The 20,008-nt window shown below is 47.4% G+C and overlaps 1 protein-coding gene across 1 annotated transcript; it reads right to left on the bottom strand.

The window, feature by feature from the left end:
- Positions 1-2,653: 2,653 nt before the first annotated feature.
- On the bottom strand, positions 2,654-17,440 carry LOC144729088 (keratin, type I cytoskeletal 18-like). The gene is made up of 8 exons (XM_078608979.1): positions 16,867-17,440; positions 13,657-13,739; positions 11,609-11,765; positions 7,605-7,769; positions 6,145-6,270; positions 5,020-5,264; positions 3,595-3,614; positions 2,654-2,909 (listed from the first exon to the last, which is right to left on the bottom strand). The coding sequence occupies exons 1-8, from the start codon at positions 17,209-17,211 to the stop codon at positions 2,785-2,787; spliced, it is 1,266 nt and encodes a 421-aa protein (XP_078465105.1). The 5' UTR covers positions 17,212-17,440; the 3' UTR covers positions 2,654-2,784.
- Positions 17,441-20,008: the final 2,568 nt, after the last annotated feature.

Below are 20,008 nucleotides of genomic sequence, written 5' to 3'. Positions count from 1 at the left end.
ACTTAAGTTCCTATGAATAGCGGGTCCAAGTGGATTCATGACATGAACCGCTGTGGTCAGTGGAATGCTTCACCTGTGCCACAAATAGGATATGTTGAACCATCCACGCTGCAGTGGTAATCTTCGACGCCCAAGTTCCAGGAATTGAATTCCACTTTTTACAGGTAAAATGCCGACTGCTGATGAGAATGCGATCCCAGATCATTTTACAGGGGTAATATATATATAAAATATATGTTAAAATTTATAGATTCAATTCATGTTTTAGCAGATCGTGTGCACTGATATTTTGGTGGTAAAAATGTACAAGTAGCTTTTGCTTCCATTGATTTTTGCCATGTTCCTTCACCAGTTATCGCTTGAAAATCGGCTTCCGTCCACTACACGCATCACACGCCCCAAGTATCCGCATAGGGCATCTATGACCACATCGAATGGAATGCACCCGATCTCGACAGACCCCGGAAACGAAGTTGTTATGAGCCAGGATAGTGCTTGGATGTGCGACCATCATGCACACTGCGTTAGGCAGCAGAGGGCAGTAAAGCAAAGTCCATGGTGTACCACGGCTATCGTCTATGCTGCCCCGCCCGCCTTCACCAATCCGCACTGACTAGCGTGAAGTATGGTCACATGACCCCCCACCCACCATGACCTGCACAGCGTGGGGAGGCCCTCATCCAGTCGTGGATTGAAAAACGGCTCGGCGAAGGTGCCAGCCACCACAGCTCTGCAGGTGCGGTGTGGTGGTATCGCCTTACCTGCAGTGTCCTTTAGCTGCTTCTGTTCCTATTAAGGTCATTGTTAAGTCACTTTGTGAGTGTAAATTAATTTGGCCATGCCTTAAATTATGATTTTTAAAAGACCACAAAAATGCGTTTATTAAATTCAGACTTGCATAAAATACGTCATCAGAAAAATGAAGACCGTTGATAAGTTTGAGATAGCAATAATAGCCAGATGTAATAAATAATAAGCAAGCTGTCTCTTGCACCTCTGTCTCGCATAAAACATCAAAGTAATACATAATCTGTCAGCCGCTTGGCATTCTGGGAGTGTGTAAATTCAGCATTGATTCGATTCAAGCAGTTTCAAAGTTGCTGAGATTATCCACTTCCAGAAGGCCGTGTGGCTGAAGGGTTTTGTAAGGAATACTTCAGATTTTTTTTTTTATGTAGAAAGACCGATACACGAAGTAGACATTGTCTGCTTATTTGTTTGTTATTTATATTCTCCACAACGGGAGCTAACAATTATTTTGAGACGCAATTACTTTATTTGGTCAAATCATTTTTACTAGGACGCGTAAAAACACGCTGTAAATCTCGAATGTGTTACGGCAAACAAAAGAATATAACGAAATGTTCCGAAATAAAAATGAAATTTTACGATGATGGATCGTCATTTATTTATTTATTTTGTTTTTCACATTGTATCTTTTCACATTGCATCTGTTAACTCATAAACACACCACACTTAATTATATGCCTCTCATGAAACACCAGCATTTAGCTTTCATCAGTTTGCAGTCGAAGTCACAGTCGGATGTTAACACTATAATGAAGTAACATTCATTTTTCTGATGTGATTACAAACAGTGATTACAAAGCATTATTTTCCGAAGCAAATATATATGTTTCGGTCAATTAGCTATTAGGCTTTGAAGACCAATATCAAGCAGCATTTGTTTAAGCAACCAAGCTGTATCATTGATCTGGAATGCCAATAGGCTGATGGACTAAAATATAAATATGTGCCAGCACCGACTTATGCTTTTACCCTTAATTCTCCACAGCAATGCATATATGCTACTGACTTTGAGGTTGGTTGAAGTGTATATATTTGCCAACATATACCGATTGTGCCATGAATAGCAGTGCATGGTAGGATACTGGGATGTTCTATGTTGAGTAAAAATATTTTAACACCTTAAGTTGTAACAACTCGTTAATATTCCAGAAGTAACCCTCATTGCAAAACAATATCAATGACCTCCAGCCTCATACTAGCTGCCTACAATTGCCTAAAAAACGTTTACTAGATAAAACAACCACCACCAATTAAATTGGCCAGATGCAGTGATCATTAACAGGATATTGGCCCTTATTCCCAGTGGCCCACAGCAGAGGTCGCAAACGGGTTTTGATTCCTTACCCGTACCTGGTCGCACCACGGTCGCAAACGGGTACCCGTACCCTACCCGATACCCGGCTACCCGTACCCGGCCGGGTACGGGTAGGGTACGGGTATCGGGTACCCGATTGCGACCTCTGCCCCACAGTGGGCCACTTTCACCAGTTTGATTCGAAAACGTAAAATGAAGTGCCCATTGGGAACTTTTGCAGAGCAGTGCATCCCTCCCCCCCCGCCCCCCGTGTAGGAGAATTGGCCCTCGGAAGCAGATGTCGCAGAAATTATTCTGAGATCCCTTCCCGTTGCATCTTTAAGCCACGCACTAAGGGGGCCTGTGCATTCCCACATGGCCCTGTGCTAAAAATGTTCATCACGTCTCAGTCAAACCAACAAAAAAACAATCGTCGAAATTGGAACTTTTGCCACATTAATTGAAAACCAAACTCGACGGGATGGTGTTGTAACATACATTTCTCTTAGCAGTTATTGGTGACTGTACCAAAACCGTCAATTTGCTAGACCTTAAAACCCGGTTTAATCACGAGTGACCGAAACCCAGACGCAGACCCCGGATCTCGGAGGTGATGGCCCAATTTCTCTGCAGACCGTTGAGCCGCCCGGCCTCCCCTTGCTGATCTTGAGCGGTCACCGCTACTGGCTGTCGCTGCTGGTCAGCACCACGTCCTGTGTCTCCGAGCTCTCTGACACCACGCGGCCGTCTATGATCTCCTGCGTCACCACCTTCACCATCTTCTTGGTTATCTTGCTCGGTTTCTCTGCCAAGTACACACACAGAGTTTGTTGAACGTTTCCCTGTTCGTAGCGTGATTTGCAGTTCGGCTTCGTGAAGACACGGGAAGACTAAGTCAAGACTAGAATGCGCGTGGGGTAGGTTTGTGCTTTGAAGTTGCGAATACCTGCGCTATCGGTATTAAGCGGTAGGATTGCAGCTCAGCCGATTTTTGAAAGAAAATGTATTCTTATTTAAGCGTTTAACTACATATCGATTCGCCAATTTAAAACTGGGTTTGAAGCTCATGATGCACGCATTGAAAGTGTGAATCTACTTCTGACCTCGTGTCTTGACGATTCACCAAATCGTGGGCAGGGGGCGAACCGTTGATTCACTTCTCGAAATGGGTAGGGGAGCGCAGGTGATGGATTTACCAGGCAATTAATAACACTGGAGTCTGTATGTGTGTACGGATGATGAACTTCTTTCGCACCGTACGAAGCCAACTGCGCTAAGCGGAGGGTCCGTGGTGACCTCGTCGCTTTTGAACTAAGCCTGGCACAGATGTGGTAGAGGTGTTATATCAGCCGGCGCTTGAGTGTTGAATCATGCGCGGGTGTTGTGTGTGCGTTGTGAGTGCGTTGTGCGTGCGTTGTGTGTGCGTTGTGTGTGCGTTGTGTGTGCGTTGTGTGTGCGTTGTGTGTGCGTTGTGCGTGCGTGCGTCTTACGCTTTTCATCCTTTGTCACCCTGTAACGACACAACGGGCAGTGTTAGTGGCACTCGCGATTTGCCGTTTGTTGCAGCTTGGAAATTTTTTAAGAAAAAAAAGTTTGTGGTGCATCGCCCAATTTACGTTAAGAGTCTCATTAAAATTGGCATCTGCGTTGTTTTTATTGACTGAAATAATACAACGGGTTGATTAACAAACACCAGGATTTGTTTTGTTACTCTTATTAACTGAGCGCAGAGGGAGAGGGCAAGGATTTGTCTGACATCTCCAGGATTCTCTTCCTGGTGTTGTGAAGTGCGTGAGAGGTGGTGGCAGCTTGGAGGCAGGCCTTCATCCAGCAGTGGATTGACCACGGCTGCTGGCGATGATGATGAAGATGATGTGAGATATTCTAATTCCTGAGGTACGTGCCGGTGTTGGTGCACCTCCGGAGGTGGCAACCCTAGAGCGTTCGTCTTCTTGGTTTTTTTGGTAAAGTCACGTAGAAGGGAAATAATAAAAATAAAACATAATAAAATACAATTCTCACGACGTTTCGGCCACAACACAAGCAGTCGTCCTCAGGTGAAGAACAGGTCTGTCGGAAAGACAGCATCTGAATGAACACCACCAAGCTTGGCAGCGTATATTTAAGCTGGGTTAGGGGAGGAAGGGCGCCTTGAGGACGGCTGCTTGCGTTGTAGTATTTTATAATGTTTTATTTTTATTATTTCATTATTTCCTTTCTACGTGACTTTACCGAAAGAACCAAGAAGATGAATCCCTGCAGTCACGAAAGCTGTAAATCGAAATTTAACCGCCACTACGGGGTGGGATTCCACAAAACTTTAAGATCCTTCAACAAACTCCGGGATAAGAAGGCTCAGCTAATCGAGTCTCTCACATTTCTGAAGAGATGCCGCGACTCTAAGGTAATACCAATCGCATTTACACTAACCTCTGCTGATGCAATTTTTTTTGTCAAGGCGCTCTTCCCCCCTCCAACCCAGCTTAAATATACGCTGCCAAGCGTGGTGGTGTTTCATTCAGACGCTGTCTTCCCGACAGACCTGTTCTTCACCTGAGGACGGCTGCTTGCGTTGCGGCCGAAACGTCGTGAGAATTATTTTCTTATGTTTTATTTTTATTATTTTATTATTTCCCTTCTACGTGACTTTACCGAAAGAACCAAGAAGATGAATCCCTGCAGTCACGAAAGCTTTAAATCGAAACCCAGTCGTTCATAAAAGTTGAAGGCAGTATAGTACTATAGTAATAGATCAAGTGCAGAATGACCGAACCGGAATTGATAGCTTGAAAGCATTTAGAGTGGGGCTCTTGAAAGTGACTTTACCGAAAGAACCAAGAAGATGAATCCCTGCAGTCACGAAAGCTTTAAATCGAACCCTAGAGCGTTCGTCGTGCCCCCGTCACCGAACGCACCGGACGGTCGTCTGCTCCTCGCAGTGGCTGTGCTGGCCCTCCAGCAGGCGCCTGTAGGTCTCGATCTCCTCCTCGAGGCGCATCTTCGTGTTGAGCAGAGCCTCGTGCTCGCGCAGCTGCCGGTCGATGTCGCCGCGCGCCGAACCCAGCTCGGAGAGCAGGCGGGAGATCGACCCCGCCAGGCCTGCCAGACCCTCTGCGCTGTGCGCCTCCACGTCCTGGGCTGCCTCGTTCAGCGATGACACCTGGTGCGAGTCGGGTGGCGGGGGGAAGGAAATGGGCAGGAGAGAGGTGTGAGCGCCAGGACTGGTGAAATGCACGAGTGAAAAAAAATAGTTTTGGGAAATTGATTTTGATGAGGATTTTTATTTGAATGGGAGATGGACTCATTACTTGGTCGACACGAATGTTCTGATAATTGGCATCACCATCAGCCGTGATCTGTCCACTGCTGGATGAAGGCCTCCCCAGTACCATATTTGACACTTGATTTGTATGTAGAGGGAACGAGAAAATGAAGAAGGCACAGAACGACACGGACAGACTTAGTCAGAGAGATGTAGAAGCAAAAGACTGGAATGATCCGAAGCGACGAGACCAAATCAAGACGGGAGACAGTGGAAGACGTGGAAGGAGTTGCTGTTTATTGGATGGAATGTAAAATGATGAGACGAAACAAAAATTACTGTTATTGACTGTCAACAACATGTTTATTGTATGAAGTGTACTTTAGCATAGTCTCATTGTTTACGGCGGTGGGTGGCAATGGATACAGCATGAATCGCATGCTTTCAGATGCAGTGCGCTTCTGCGGACGTCTGGAACGCTCTTCCTTCCGGTATAAGGAAGCCACTGGAGCTATGGTTGTTGTGTTTAGTTTGTTGTCCTTCCCCACACCTCCGATTAGCACGGTTGGCTACGTACGGTGCAAAATAAGTTCTACATACCTACGTGCAGCATTCACGCTGCTCCCCTCCTCAATACGCGTCTACCCCCAACATGGGAAAGCTCACGATCAGCGCAGCGAAGTCTGTGAGCCCTCCGAAATGCCGGTCTCAACCGCACATGCTGAATACACGTTTTTACTGAACGGAGAGGAGGAAGAGGATGTTTGTGGATGCTCACCGTGCTGCGCAGGGTTTCCGCCTCGGCGTACAGGGCCTGCATCGCGCGCCGCTGCTCCGACAACTGCTGCCTGAGGGTGCCCAGCTCCTCCGAGTTCTGCGAGATGCGCGGGTGAATCTCGTCGACCTGCGCGGGTGAGCGGGGAGGCAGAGGAAGAACAGGGTCACCGCCTCTCATCCCCCTGCTCCTCCCGCCGCCGTCTCCCCCGCTGTCACCGGTGACGTTGTTTGAGAGTCGGGGGTTAAAGACGGAGGTGGCCCCGTGGCTCAGAAGTCGGGGGTAACAGTGCCGAGCTGGTACCGATGAGAATCTGGGTTTAGAATCGGGGTCTCGGTCTGCCTGACCACGTTTAAACCTTCCCTCGCACCTCTAATTAGCACGGTTGGCTACGTATGGTGCGAAAGAAGTTAAACGTACATACAAACCGGGTTCTCAAGTGTCGTGAGTTGAGTGTATCTGTGGGTCTCCAATGTGAGTCTATGACTTGACTAGTTGAGACTTCTGTGAAGTGTGATCTGTGTTGTCTACTGTAGGTCTCTGAGTCTGTGGATTTCTGTATGAGTCTATCCGTCTCTTTGTTAATTTGTGGCTTTCTACACGAGTCTATGGGTCTCAATGTGAGGATATAGGTCTCTATGAGTATTTTGGCCTCTATGCGAGTTTGTGGGTCTCAACACGAGTCTGCAAGTCTATGCGGTGGAGGGCAACCCATCACTGACATCACTGATGATTGCCCAACACCGTACATGCTTTCATAGAATGGTACAAACGGAATCCATCTGGCGAACCAGATACTATCAAACGGCTGAGGCATGCCCCAGCGGTAGCACGCTCGGCACTTGTTGCAGAGGATCACGGTTCAAATCCAGCGGCCACCCTGATTAATATTGCCGCTGTACAAATATAAAGATACGCGCTGTCCGCTTCAAAGTGGACATTAAAGATTCCCCTGACATTATTCGCAAAAGATGGCTTTTTGAGTGCCGGTGTCATGGTGTAAATTTTTGCCAAAACTGAAATAATATAGTGATCTATTATTCATAGCCACCATCACCCATAACTGAAACCTCGGCAGGATCCTCCTGCAAACGAGTCATGAGACTCGGTGAGGCTTTACTGGGTAAAAATGTGCTATGTAGAAGGGCCGCTAACCGAAACGTCGCCGTTTATAAATTCTTCCTTTTAAGGCACAACTTTAATGTATGCATGCTGAACTTCTTTCACACCGTATATAGCCAACCATGCAAATTCGAGGTGCGGGGGATGGACAACAAAACATGACGAATGTGTTGAGTTTGTTGTTGTTTGTGCTCGTGCACCACTGCCGATGCAGTGTCACCAAAACAGTTGTTACGACGCAAAAAACAAAAAATGGCTCCACAACCTCAACGCACACGGAGACTCGAACGCGTCCGTTCCTTGTCAAGCGCCAGAGGAAAGAAGGATGCCCCTGCGAGTACCTTGCTCTTGTGCCAGACCTCCATCTCCTGCAGGTTACTCTTGATGAGCGCCTCGTACTGAGCCCTGATCTCGGCGATGATGTCGTTGATGTTGTGGCCCTTGACACTGTCCACCTCCACCGAGATGCTCGACTCTTCGATCTCCTTGAGCAGGGAACTCTTCTCCTGTGGACGTCACCGTCACAGCCAGTGCCGGATTATCCTCCGTAGCAAAAGTTGCAAATGCTACGGGCCCCGTACTTTCAAGGGCCCCGCTCTAAATGCTTTCAAGCTATCAATTCCGGTTCGGTCATTCTGCACTTGCTCTATTACTGTAGTACTATACCGCCTTCAACTTTTATGAACGACTGGGTGTTTAAGGTTAGCGATTTGTCGTATTATCTGGCTGTATAGAAAATGAAAAAATACAATTACTTTACTGTGCAAGTAAAAAAATTCGTGTTTTAATATTTATATGTGTGTTAGGGACATGTTATAACATATGCTACAAGCCACGCACTAGCTTAATCCGGCACTGGTCACAGCATGAGCCCCTCCACCCCCCGCCACGAGGGGATGTAGTCACACTTTGGAAGTGGGCGTGAGTGGGGAGGGGATCATATTCGCAAAATGATATTTTTAATTGGTGAGATTACAGATGCACATTGAACCCTGCACAGTGCGAGAGAGTCGTGTGACATGCACGCCTATAACGCATCGGCACATCGTCGTCGTAATAATAATAATAATATGTATTTGTCCTGCGCCATATTTCAGAGACGGCGTCACGATGCTGAGTCCTGTGGCGGTGCTCGATCGTCGAGGCGCTGGTTGTGATCAGGTCACCCACCACCCTGAGCGTGGCTGTTTCTGTAGAATGCTCTGAACGATGTGCGGAATGGAACGGTGCAAACATTTGCCCCGGGGCTCGATGTGATGTCCGAGTGGAGAGAGAGAGAGTGCCAGGCGTTCCAAGATTTTGCTGAGATTAGATATTGCTCGGTAACTGGAGGGATCGTTACGATTAAGGTTCGGTTTAATAACAAAAAAAGCGTAACCAGACACGTGTTTTAAGGTTGGATCATTTGCATGCAACGCACGCACGTGCCCCCAGGCTTGGGAAGCGTTCCTGCACGCAGGCCGCACGCGTTCCACAGGTAACGCGTGAAATTATTGCCGCGTGACCGGATTACTTCACGCACGAATGGTCGAATGCATGAAATAATTAATACATGCACCAATGGATCCATAGATTAGAGGAAGAATGTGTCAATGATTTAATACGTACCCGAATGGACAGATTAATAAATGAATGCAAACATGGACGCATGGATCGATGTATGAGTGAATACAAAACTGCATGAATTAATGGATTGATAAAACTACCCATGTCTGAATTAGTGCATTCAAATTGTGTGTGGGTGCCTCTTGGCGATATTCAACAATGTCGAGGGTTTTTTTCCTTTCGGGCCGTGCCACACATTGGCTGCTTCCAATGCCCTCCCCTTTCCGCCACGCTGCCAAACGCTCGGCAAACAACGACGGCGGTTTTAAAATAAAAAAATAAAAACAAATGGCTCGCGTAAACAACGCACGGATAAATGGCTTTCGCTGCAAAAAATTAAATATTAAAATTATAATTTGCGCTCGTGTGTACAGACACGTGTACGCGCGTACGTCTCATCGGCAAAGCGAGGAGAGCCCCAAAAAAAACTCTTCAAAAAAAAACTGAAGGGAGAAAGAAAAAGTCTCATAAAAATGGAAATTGGAAAAGTTTCGCTCATCCGTGCAAGTGAGGAGAAGTCAACCAGACTTTTGGCTGTGGCCTCTCAAAGAGGATTAACGCCTTCCAGGGTTTACGTCTGGTTTGGTTTTTTTTATTTGTACGTGAGCTCCTGTGACAGATGGGAGCCACGGACGTGTGAAATTTTGCAGCGGTGTCCATGATGGGGTGCCCGAATGTCGTGCTGGGGAAAAAAAGACCAATCTTTTCTTTCAGCCAATTTTACTTTTGACCCAAAAATACCCCCCAAAAAAAACCCGGTGCCGATGCCTCCATCGCCAGCGGTGCGGTACAATTCTACGAGGCGATGGACACAAATTGCGGGCGTGCTCGATTGCTAAGCATTGCATTGCGTGCTCGCGTTTTTTTTTAAATAAATGAACTTCTTTTGCACCGGTACGTAGCCAACTGTGCTAATCGGAGGTGCTGAAAGGTTTAAATATGGGCAGGAAGTCCAGCCCCAGATTCGAACCCAGATGCTCATGATGGGAAGTAACATGCAGACGCGCAGCAGCGATGCACACGAGTCTCTGTGCGTGTGGGATAACGAGTTGGCTGTTGGAGGCAGTTCAAAAAGCAGGTTTACAACAAAAAACATTGCATATCAAAACTGCCGGGGTTAAAATAAAAACAAAGCCTTAAGAGACTGTCAGGCTTTCCTTTGTTGGGTCTGTTGTTGCACCTTATAAAAAACGTAAATAATAATACAATTAATTCGAAAACGTGTCGTGCTATTGCGGTATATGCCACCGTTATGTATACAGGGTGGTCCATATGTCTTGTGAACTCCCCCCCCCCCGTTGTTATCTCTAAAACGTAATAATTTCCGTTAAATTTTGATTTAAAGCTTTCGTGACTGCAGGGATTCATATTATTGGTTCTTTCGGTAAAGTCACGTAGAAGGGAAATAATACAATTCTTGCTGTGGATTTCACACCTGATGATTGCTTGTGTTGCAGTCGAAACGTCGTGAGAATTTTATTGTTTTATATTTTTAATATTTTATTGTTTCCCTTCTACGTGATTTTACTGAAAGAACCAATAACACTGGTCAACACACTTTTTCTGGCATAAGGTATTCCAACGGGTTTAATGTAATATTGGGGTGCTGATTCCAAATCTGGCATCAGTTTTTGTCTATCACATCAGGTTTATGAGATATCAAATATTGCATTTTCAATAAAAACTGCAGAAGAAAATATTAAATAAATGTGGATATCACATAAAATTATATTATAAACACACTATCCTAAAAATACAGCACCATATTTTAACACTAAAACAGTCACTGACTCGCAACAACTTGCAAGCATAACTGACAGAGTTAATTTCGGGTAAAATCAATGAAAAAAACAGCTGAAAAAGTCCAGGCCAGAATTTTTGTTGTTGTTGACCAGTGTAATATAATTTCCGTTATATTAGGAGTCAATTAATTTAGGGTCACAAGACATCTGGGACCACCCTGTTACAACAACGACATTGTATGTAGACCCGAGCTGGCTTCTCCATCACGGCTAACATCAGCGCTGAGTGGCATCTGAAGCTGAACCTACCTCCCTGTCGCTTCCTTATTTAACAACCGGCGCTCGCCGATCGGTGAAGTATGGTCGAACAGTCCCCGTGAAGAACCTGGCTGGTGGGGGAGTTTCATGCAGCGGTGGATAGACCATGTCTGATGATGCTGGCGACGTTTGTTCTTCAAACGTCTGCATGGCGCCTACTTTACGCGTGATCGTAGCTGTGTGACTGTGTTGTTATTATTATTATTCCTCGCCTTCTAGCCCGTCCAAGGACGGGTGTATTACAGTAAATCTGAAATATTCAATCGAACTTAATGCTCCGCTCGCGATTATTAATGGCAGCGTTACGGAGGTAGGGTCACATCAGGGTTCTCGCTCGTTATATGTTAAGAATATTCCGCATAGCCAGGAAAGCCTCACTCAGTGACTCGACTTCATTATCATGAGGGTCCTGCCAAGTTTGTTTTCCCAGTAGGGGGCGATTATTGCTCTAGGTACGTGTATGTTCCAAAAGAGAAAACTGTACGCATGTTTCATGTCCGTAAATTATATGTACGTCTCATGTCTGCATGCACTTGTATATCTGCACGTACCGTGTCTGCATGTATAATACACGTGTGTATACTGTCTGTGTAGGCATCGTGTGTGTGGCTGGCTAACATCACTTGCTCCGGCAGTCTATTCAAGGCTATACGGGGATCTTTGCATTTGTAACTGCTCACGTCCTCATGGCTCTTCTGCATGTGCAGCAGCTGCTCCTCGAGCAGCTCCACCTGTCCCTCCAGGCTCATGCGCGTCACGTTGGTCTCGTCGATGGCGCGTCGCAGGTTCGTGATGTCCGACGCCACCGAGTTGTGGATGCAAACCTCCGACTCCAACCTGTGGAGGACGGGCGACAGCACATCCACTCACCGCCAGCGACACTCGAAGCACCAACCGCCTCTAGCAGCGGCACCACCACCACCACTATCAGCGCCGTCACGAACTAATAGCAAAGACAAAGATCGCCTGTATAGCCTGAACAAACTTTTGGGGAAAGTGCTGTTAGCGAGCACCTATGAAGCACGGTACGGTAGACGAGAGAGTGGCTGGCCAACACCACGGCCGACCACCTTTGTCTCCCCAGTGGCGATGTTTACACACTGCAGTAGGTACTCATTTGAGACTGAGTCGACCTCGGGGAGGCCTGGGTTCGTAGGGCAGCGCGCTAACCACTGCGCCACCGCTCCCCATCACAAATACCATCACTATCACCAGCACAATCGCCACTCAACTTATTTCGACTACCAACACCGCGGTCACTCGCTCTCTCAGTCACCACCTCTAAACTGTCAATCATCACCACTTCAATCGCCAACTCCAGATGGGTCTGGATGTGAAACGTTGAAGCCACTGACACCGATCTGCGGTACTGTTACACGTGGGGGTTCTAGCCAGCAGAGGGCGCTCTTCTATCAGCTATCAGAAATAGCCGCTCCCTACCAGAGTAGAACAACGTTCTGGATCTTTCTTGGCAAGCGGTGGGCAATAAATAACTACAGGATATGAGGGTATAATTAAATTTAGACCCAGTGATTAAAGGTTTGCTGCTGCAAATAAAGATCTGCCGGGTTAACTTTCACAGACTCGGCACGGTTGGGACGCAAGGGAGAATCGCATGGCGGTGAATTTTGCGCCTACGTGAAATACATCCCGACATGAAACCTCAAGACACGGAGAAAGCCATTGCGATAAACGTCTCCGTTGTCGAGGAGACCCGCGCAGAAGGCAAAAACAAAGCGCCTCAAGACCTCGGAGAGATAAAACTCTTGTACGCACAGAAGAACACAAGTTCCAAAATTAGAGAAACGTTCACAGAACGTATTGTGCTTGTTTTTTCGACAATGTTTGACAACACGCGGGGGCCTGTTGTTGAACACGTGGAGGTGTTCTAACGACAGCGAGGAGGTTTCGAGTCACCATCCGTCTCCCTCACCTGCCACCGCAGGATGAGCCAAAACACCGCTCCCTGGGCCCCTTCTCACCCGCACGCATCACTGGGACCAACACTCCCCAGTACTTCAATCAGAGTCTCCACTGGCTCCCACTACAGACGGGCCTTCTGTTGTTAACCAGACAACAGACGACTTTCTGCTGCCTAGAAAAAACCTTTTACTTGCATTGTTACTCTTTCTGAGAATGTGTTGAGGGCTAATTTACTCATTTGGAATTACACAGAGCCTCCTGAAAAAGTAGAGAGACCCAGTAGGTAATGTCTACCTGGGTAAACTCGCGTAATGTTGAGAACAATGTATGTGTGTATGTATGTTGAACTTCATTTGCACTGTGCATAGACAACCATGCTCAATCAGAGGTGCGGGGGAAGGACAACAAACTAAACACAAAATGCAGTTCTCAAGAAATTAGTTTTCAATCTAGATGATGATTTAAAAGTGCGTAGTTCCAGTGGCTTCATACAATCGGAAGGAAGAGCGTTCCAGACGACTGCAGAAACGCATCTGAAAGCGCACGATACAGTGACCGTCTTAGTTCGATGGTTAGTCAAAAGTCACTGCGAGGATGACTGGAGTTTGCGTGATGATTCATGCTCCTTGAGATCAGAAATGTATTGTGGTTCATTTACGGCAAGCACTTTGTGTGTTGTAATGAGTGCCTATTACACATTGCATAATGCAATGATGCAATGTGCCCTCCCTAAAATGCCTAGCGAAGGCCCCACCACTCATCTGCTCGCTGCGCCATGGAGAGTGGAAAGCGGTGTTTTACTGACTTTGCTCGGAAATCCTCGGCAGCCAGGCGCCCGTTGTCCAGCTCCACGTGCAGACGTGCGTTGGTCATCGTGGCTTTCAAAATCTGCGGCGACACGAGGGCAGATGTTGGCCCTGAATTTAACCCGTGCCTGGTAGGTGGAAATGTGCCCCCGAGACTTATACGCCGGCCGTGTAGATGGAGCGTTGGAATCGGCTCGCATTGCAGGAGATAGGTAATAATTTTCTATAGCGTCATTCATTCAATTGTATCCCACAACACTGCACATCAATAAGCCAGTCCCTTACACAGATGATACAAAAACAACAGTTGGCTTGGAGAGGGCTTCATAAAGCAGTGGATAAATCATGGCTGGTGATTATGATGGTAGCGGCCATTTATCAACATCAGGGATGCAATAGGGGTTAGCGCTAAACTACGTTGGTGGTCCGGAGCCAATTGTGGAAATTTCACATTTCCAAGGTGGATGGTGGGCCGATATCGAAACACGATGAATTTGGTGGCATTGTGTTAACGTGGTACTCATTTAATCGACCCCCTTGGGAGAGATGATAAGCCGAGCCAACCAACCGACAGTAGCATTTCAGTTCACAGTCCCTCCCATTGTGAGTTGAGCTCTCGGGAGACAACCCCAGTATAATGGCAAGAGGCGTCATTATGCAATGTGTATGAGCTGCAAGTCAGAAACACAATTTGAAAAAGAAAAAAAACAACGGCCCGCAAGGGAAAACATACAATTTCGGGAAAAGCCCTCCTTCGTGGCACAGATATGACACGATGAAGTGCCATTTCGCTACATGTCACCTGTTATCTCTATTGTATATATACATAATTCCCTTTCAGAGCAGTGCTATTGACACGTGTGACGAGTTATTTGTGCTCGTGCACCACCGCCAATGCAGCATCGCTAAACAAACGTTTGTCGCACTCCCGGCCAAAAGGCGCCCCAATCTTCATTCAAGGGAGGACGTTCGCGTGGCCGATGCCCCCACAACGGCGGCTCGGCGACAACTCCACGCAAGAGCCCGGCCATCACGAGACAGTGAGCCGGTCGAATAACCTACCCTGAGCAGCCAGCTAGGCAGCGTCAGATTACACCGCACACACACACGCGCGCGTGCACACGTGTCTTAGTCTAATGCATGCAAATAGAGGCTTACCGGCTACTGCAATATTCAAAGGCTGCCAGTTATAATGGTACCTTGTGAAAATTAGATATTGCCGAAAGAGTCACGTTACAAAAGCTGCCCGGATCTTGGCCCACGGTGAATTTGCACAACATTTAATTAGCATGTGTGTGATGGCTTTGTGCTTAAGGTGATTTTCCCCGAACGTGGCTCTTGCGTTTAGGCTGTGGTGGCATCAGCTGATTATATTTTTCATATTTGGAAATTATGTTGGGCTTGTCTTTGCCCTCTTACGTAAGGGAATGAGACTCCCAAAACACCGTAGATAATCCGTGAAAATTAATAATGCAAATGTTCAAGAATCGAAAACAAAGCAGGCATGCATTTCCTCCTCCCCACCGCACCCCAATTGTACATTATATTCATCAATGTTTAATATTTCATCGTTTTTTTAATGCATTATTTAATATTTATGTTTAATTACAGCTGTGTTTAGTTGATTTTTCTTTCAGTGCGGCATTGTTTTTGTTTGCATTTCAGAATTTGCTGTTTTGTTGAAGTTGTGCTTAAAATCTTTAGATTTTAATCAGGTATCTAAAAAAAAATCATGCTTTCTATCACAACGGGCCCTTGCCTGGTTACAAGTGAAGAATATAAACCACATGTTTAACAATCTTACTGCCCTTTGTCCATCCACTTCCGGATCAAAGCCCCCCTCCCAGCATGTGGGGGAGGGGGGGGGGCATGCTGTCCTAGTCACGGAGCTTTCTTGACCATACCTCTCTGTACCGGTCAGTACTTGTTGGTGAAGGCGGTGGTCAGTATCACACGACACTGACGACATGTAAATACATATTGTTTCATTTTTAACGTTAAGCGGCCCGCAAGAAAACAGCACTCTGGAAGTTGTGATATATAAGAGTGTGCAACTCGGTTCTTATTTTACTATGTTTTATTTTTATTATTTTATTATTTCCCTTCTACGTGACTTTACCGAAAGAACCAGGAATATAAATCCCTGCAGTCACGAAAGCTTTAAACACGGTTCTTGAATTTAACAAGGCCGATCGGTACGAGCGGAATGTTCGCCAGGTAATATTGGCCGTGGAATTGAGCTCAGGTAGCCAGGACCGGCACGAGGTTGTTTTTGTTGCAATATGTTCATCCTTCACGTTTGTTTAATTTCCACCAAATACTTTACATAGCCGCTCAACATGTATGTTAAATGGGGCACGATATTTGTTTGCTCTGCTAAGCGTGGCAGCAAATGTCATGCGATAGCCGGGCTCACAAAACAATCTGCAAGTCACTGTGCCCACCGTTCCGCCCATCGTTTTGCCTCTCAGCTGGCCACGAGGTTCACATATCGTCTGCCCGTTGTAAATATAAATAATGAAAATACTAATTTGCATTGGGAATTTCTGCGCGAAACCCGAGCGAGTAAAATTAATAGCGGTTTGGGGGTGTCACCCTCCTTTACCACTCGCCTCCCCGCGAACGCTGAAAACCCCTGCACACTTCTGCCGTGAATGTCGACGGCCAATTATGCTCGCTCGAGACTCAATCGTACGGGTCCGTACAATTGTATTCTAACATTGCGAACAACTTGTGCGCCGTATCCAGATCGCACGCGCCGGCTCTACTCCCGTGCAGAGAGCAAACGAAAGCGCAGCGCCACAAGTAGCTCAAGGGGCAATGATGAGTTCACTAAAATGTCACGCTCGCACTTAGATCATTGCTATGTATGTGTACATAAAACAGAAGGCTGGTTCTAATATCACAACTAGACATTAATTTGGGCTTGTAACGAGTCTATTGCAGTTGTTGTTTCGCGCCCCCATGACATACAATGAAGCTGTGTAGCTCGTCGCATGTAAGTTGTCCGACTCGCTCAGAATACGAATCTTGTTTCGGGCCCTCAATGAACGGGCTGGCACCACCACCACCACTGCTGCCCACTGGATAACCGAAACCCGCGGCAAGACATCCCCCAAAACCAGTATACCGCGCCGTCATACCGCACCATCATACCGCACCGTCACGCCACACCATCACAACGCACGTTCACACCACCCCGTCCCCACCTGCTCCCGCAGCTCGCGCGCGGCCTCGTGGTACTGCCGCAGCTCTACGGCGCCCGAGGGTCGCTTCTCCACCAATTCCTTGATCTGCAGCTCCGTCCTGCGGTTCGCCTCGTCCAGGGATCGAACGCGCTCGATGTAGGTGGCGAGCCGCCCGTTGAGGCCCTGCATCTCCGCCTTCTCGTCCCCGTGGAGCCCCTTGAGGGTGGGCAGGGAGGACATGGAGGACGCGGAGGCGATGGTGGCCATCCTCCTGCCGGAGGCCATCCTGCTGGAGGAGGAGAAGGAGCGAGTGGTGGCTGTGCGTGGCGAGGAGCTGCCACTCGCGCTGTGAGAGGAGAACGACATTGGTGCCCGGTGAGATGCCCCTGCTGCTGCTGAGTACAGGTGTGACGATGCTGCTGCTGCTGCTACAGGGGTGATGCTGCGGCCGCTGAAGCACAGGTGTGGTGACGGCGCGAATGTTGTACAGGTGTGTACAGGTGTGATGATGCGATACAGATGTGATGCTGCTGTTGTACAGATGCTCTTGCTGCCGTTCTAGAGGTGTTTGTGTGTGTGTGTAGGTGTGATGATGATGATGATGATGCTGCTACACAGATGTGATCCTGTTCCTTCTGCCCCAGTTGTGTGCCGATAGACTGAGGAACAAGTCTCGGCTTGTTTGACCCGTGCGAGGGGGTGGACTTCCAAACGGTGAACAGTGCAGAGGTCCGACCGTAAAGATTATGATACAAGTCCACTATGCAAGTGTCTTTATATGCGAGCGTGTGTGTGCGAAGTGTGTTTGTACAACCAGAGTGTTCAGAGTAGGTGCTGATTGGCCAAAGCTCACAATTGGCAGGCGTGGATTGGGCAAAGTCAAATGAATGCACAGAACTCAAAGGGTTAAACTCCACCGTGAACCCGCACACACACACACACGGGCATACCACACCTGCCGATCCTGATAGGTAAAATATTAACGTGTGTAAACAAACTGGGGAATTGCCTTTTGCTAATGTCAACCCTGGACGTGGCTAACAACGTTTACAAGGAGAAACAGGCAGTTGACACTGAATATACCCACACACACAAAACAAATATCCAAAGTATAGCCTTCACAGACTTTTGGGGCAAGTGCTGTTAGCCAGTAGCACCTATGATGAAGGCCGACACGACATACGAGGGGGTGGGTGGCCAGCACCACTTCCATAGTAGCGATGCTTACACACCACAACAGGTGCTAATTTATGGCTGAGTCGACCTAGGGGGCCCAGGACCGGTTCAGATAATCGTTACTGGTGTGGGTGGCCGTGAGCGAGAATCGAACTCGGGTCGCTGGGTTCGTAGCGCAGCGCGCTAACCGCTACACCACCGCTCCCCATATACTGTACACATAGACATCACATACACATAGCCATAACATACGCATAGACACATATACACAGATACAGGAACGTTGATTTGGTTATACACTTGAAATTAGAGGTTGGTGAACAATCAGTGCTGTCAAGAATAAATAATGGGTGAACTCCCTCGACTCTGGTCAGACCAAGCAGGAAAAGGCCAGTTAGCTCAATCGCCTTCGGGCGGGTATCATAAAACACATCTCTCGAACTGCGATTTGTTGTGTTTAGTAAAGTTGTCCTCCCCGAGCACCCTCCGATTAGCGCGGTGGGCTACGTGCGGTGCGAAAGAAGTTCAACATACGTACGCACATTACAAATAGGCAACAAGTGGTCATCACTGAGGTCGATGACTCGCCTTAACGCACGAATTCGCTACATTCTACGTTTTCTTTTATTTGAAAAAAAAAACCCACATTATGGTCACGTACACACTTCACGTGGCGACAGTAACAGTGTTTTCGTTCATTTCATTCTGAATCCGGCGAACTGAGTTCCATTTCCCAGCCACGGCGAACATCAGTGGCCATGCAACAACTCAAACCACTGTCATCTGCGCTCCTTCAACGGAGGAGGAGGAGGATTTGCAGAACTTCACGAACTCTGCCTTGAAGCCCTCTCGTGACAAGCAGATTTCGAGATAATAATAATTCGACTTGAAGCACGCACATTATTCACTCACTGGCATTTATCTCCTGAGCCCATTGTCATACGCAACAATAGAATAGTGCCGAGTTATATCTTGAACTGGTTTTGGATGCCTCCACCCCCACCCCGCACTGACCAGCGTGACGAGATATGATACAACAGCACCCATGACTGTCACGGTGTGTGGGGTGGCATTCATCATCAACCGTCATTCGACAAAGGGCTTTAAATTACGATTATTGTTGTTATTTGTACTTTGAAATACCGTGCCTGCCCCGGCTTTCAATCTGATAATATGTGCGGCATTTTGTCTATTTACTGTGTGGGCGGCTGGGTCTTATGGGGCCATCGGGTGTGTCACTGAGTCATTAATTTGCGGTTCGATTCCCAGTCGAAGTCACATCCCCCCCAACCCAATTCCGCATCGTTCCCCGGGGGAAACCAAAAACGCCGCGAAGCTCCGTCGCTTGCCAGGAAGTGGACGTTAGAGGGACTCCGTGGCATAATTCGCAAGAGCAGGCCCGTCGTGGATGCCAGTGCTGTATTCTAAAAGTCAAAGCAGTGGCGACTCCATGCACGTCAGCCTGCAGCTGACGCTGCTGTGACTCGATACCAAACATGCGGCGAGATGTTAACTCCCTCGCCTGGTGTGCAGAAGGTCGTGGGTTCGATCCCAACCCCTGACGCCTGCTGCTGTGTATTTGGAGTTTGCGTGTCTCTCTCATCATCATCATTACGGTGGCTAGGAGATGTTAACTCCCTCGCCTGGTATGCAGGAGGTCGTGGGTTCGATCCCTACCCTGACGCCTGCTGCTGTGTATTTTGAGTTTGTGTGTCTCTCTCTCCCCGTGGTCGCGTGGATTTTTCTGCGGGTCCTGTGGTGTTTCCCCTCCACATTTAGAAACACGCGTTTAAAGTATTTGGCTGCTTTACATTTCCACGTGATAAACCACTTAATTGAGCTTTCATTTGTGGCCAGGTTGCTTCTGAAAAGAGCTACATATCTCCGTAGGCTTCACCTGGTGAAATAAAAGTAGTTTATAGTTGTTTTATAGTTTTTATTTAATATTTTAAACCGGGAGGCCTTCTTGCAGCGACAGAAGTGACGA

Source organism: Lampetra planeri, chromosome 31 (assembly GCF_965212315.1).
Source record: "Lampetra planeri chromosome 31, kcLamPlan1.2.h2, whole genome shotgun sequence".
NCBI lineage: Eukaryota > Metazoa > Chordata > Hyperoartia > Petromyzontiformes > Petromyzontidae > Lampetra > Lampetra planeri.
Note: the sequence above shows the minus strand (reverse complement) of the source record. Positions and strands in the feature narration are given on the sequence as shown.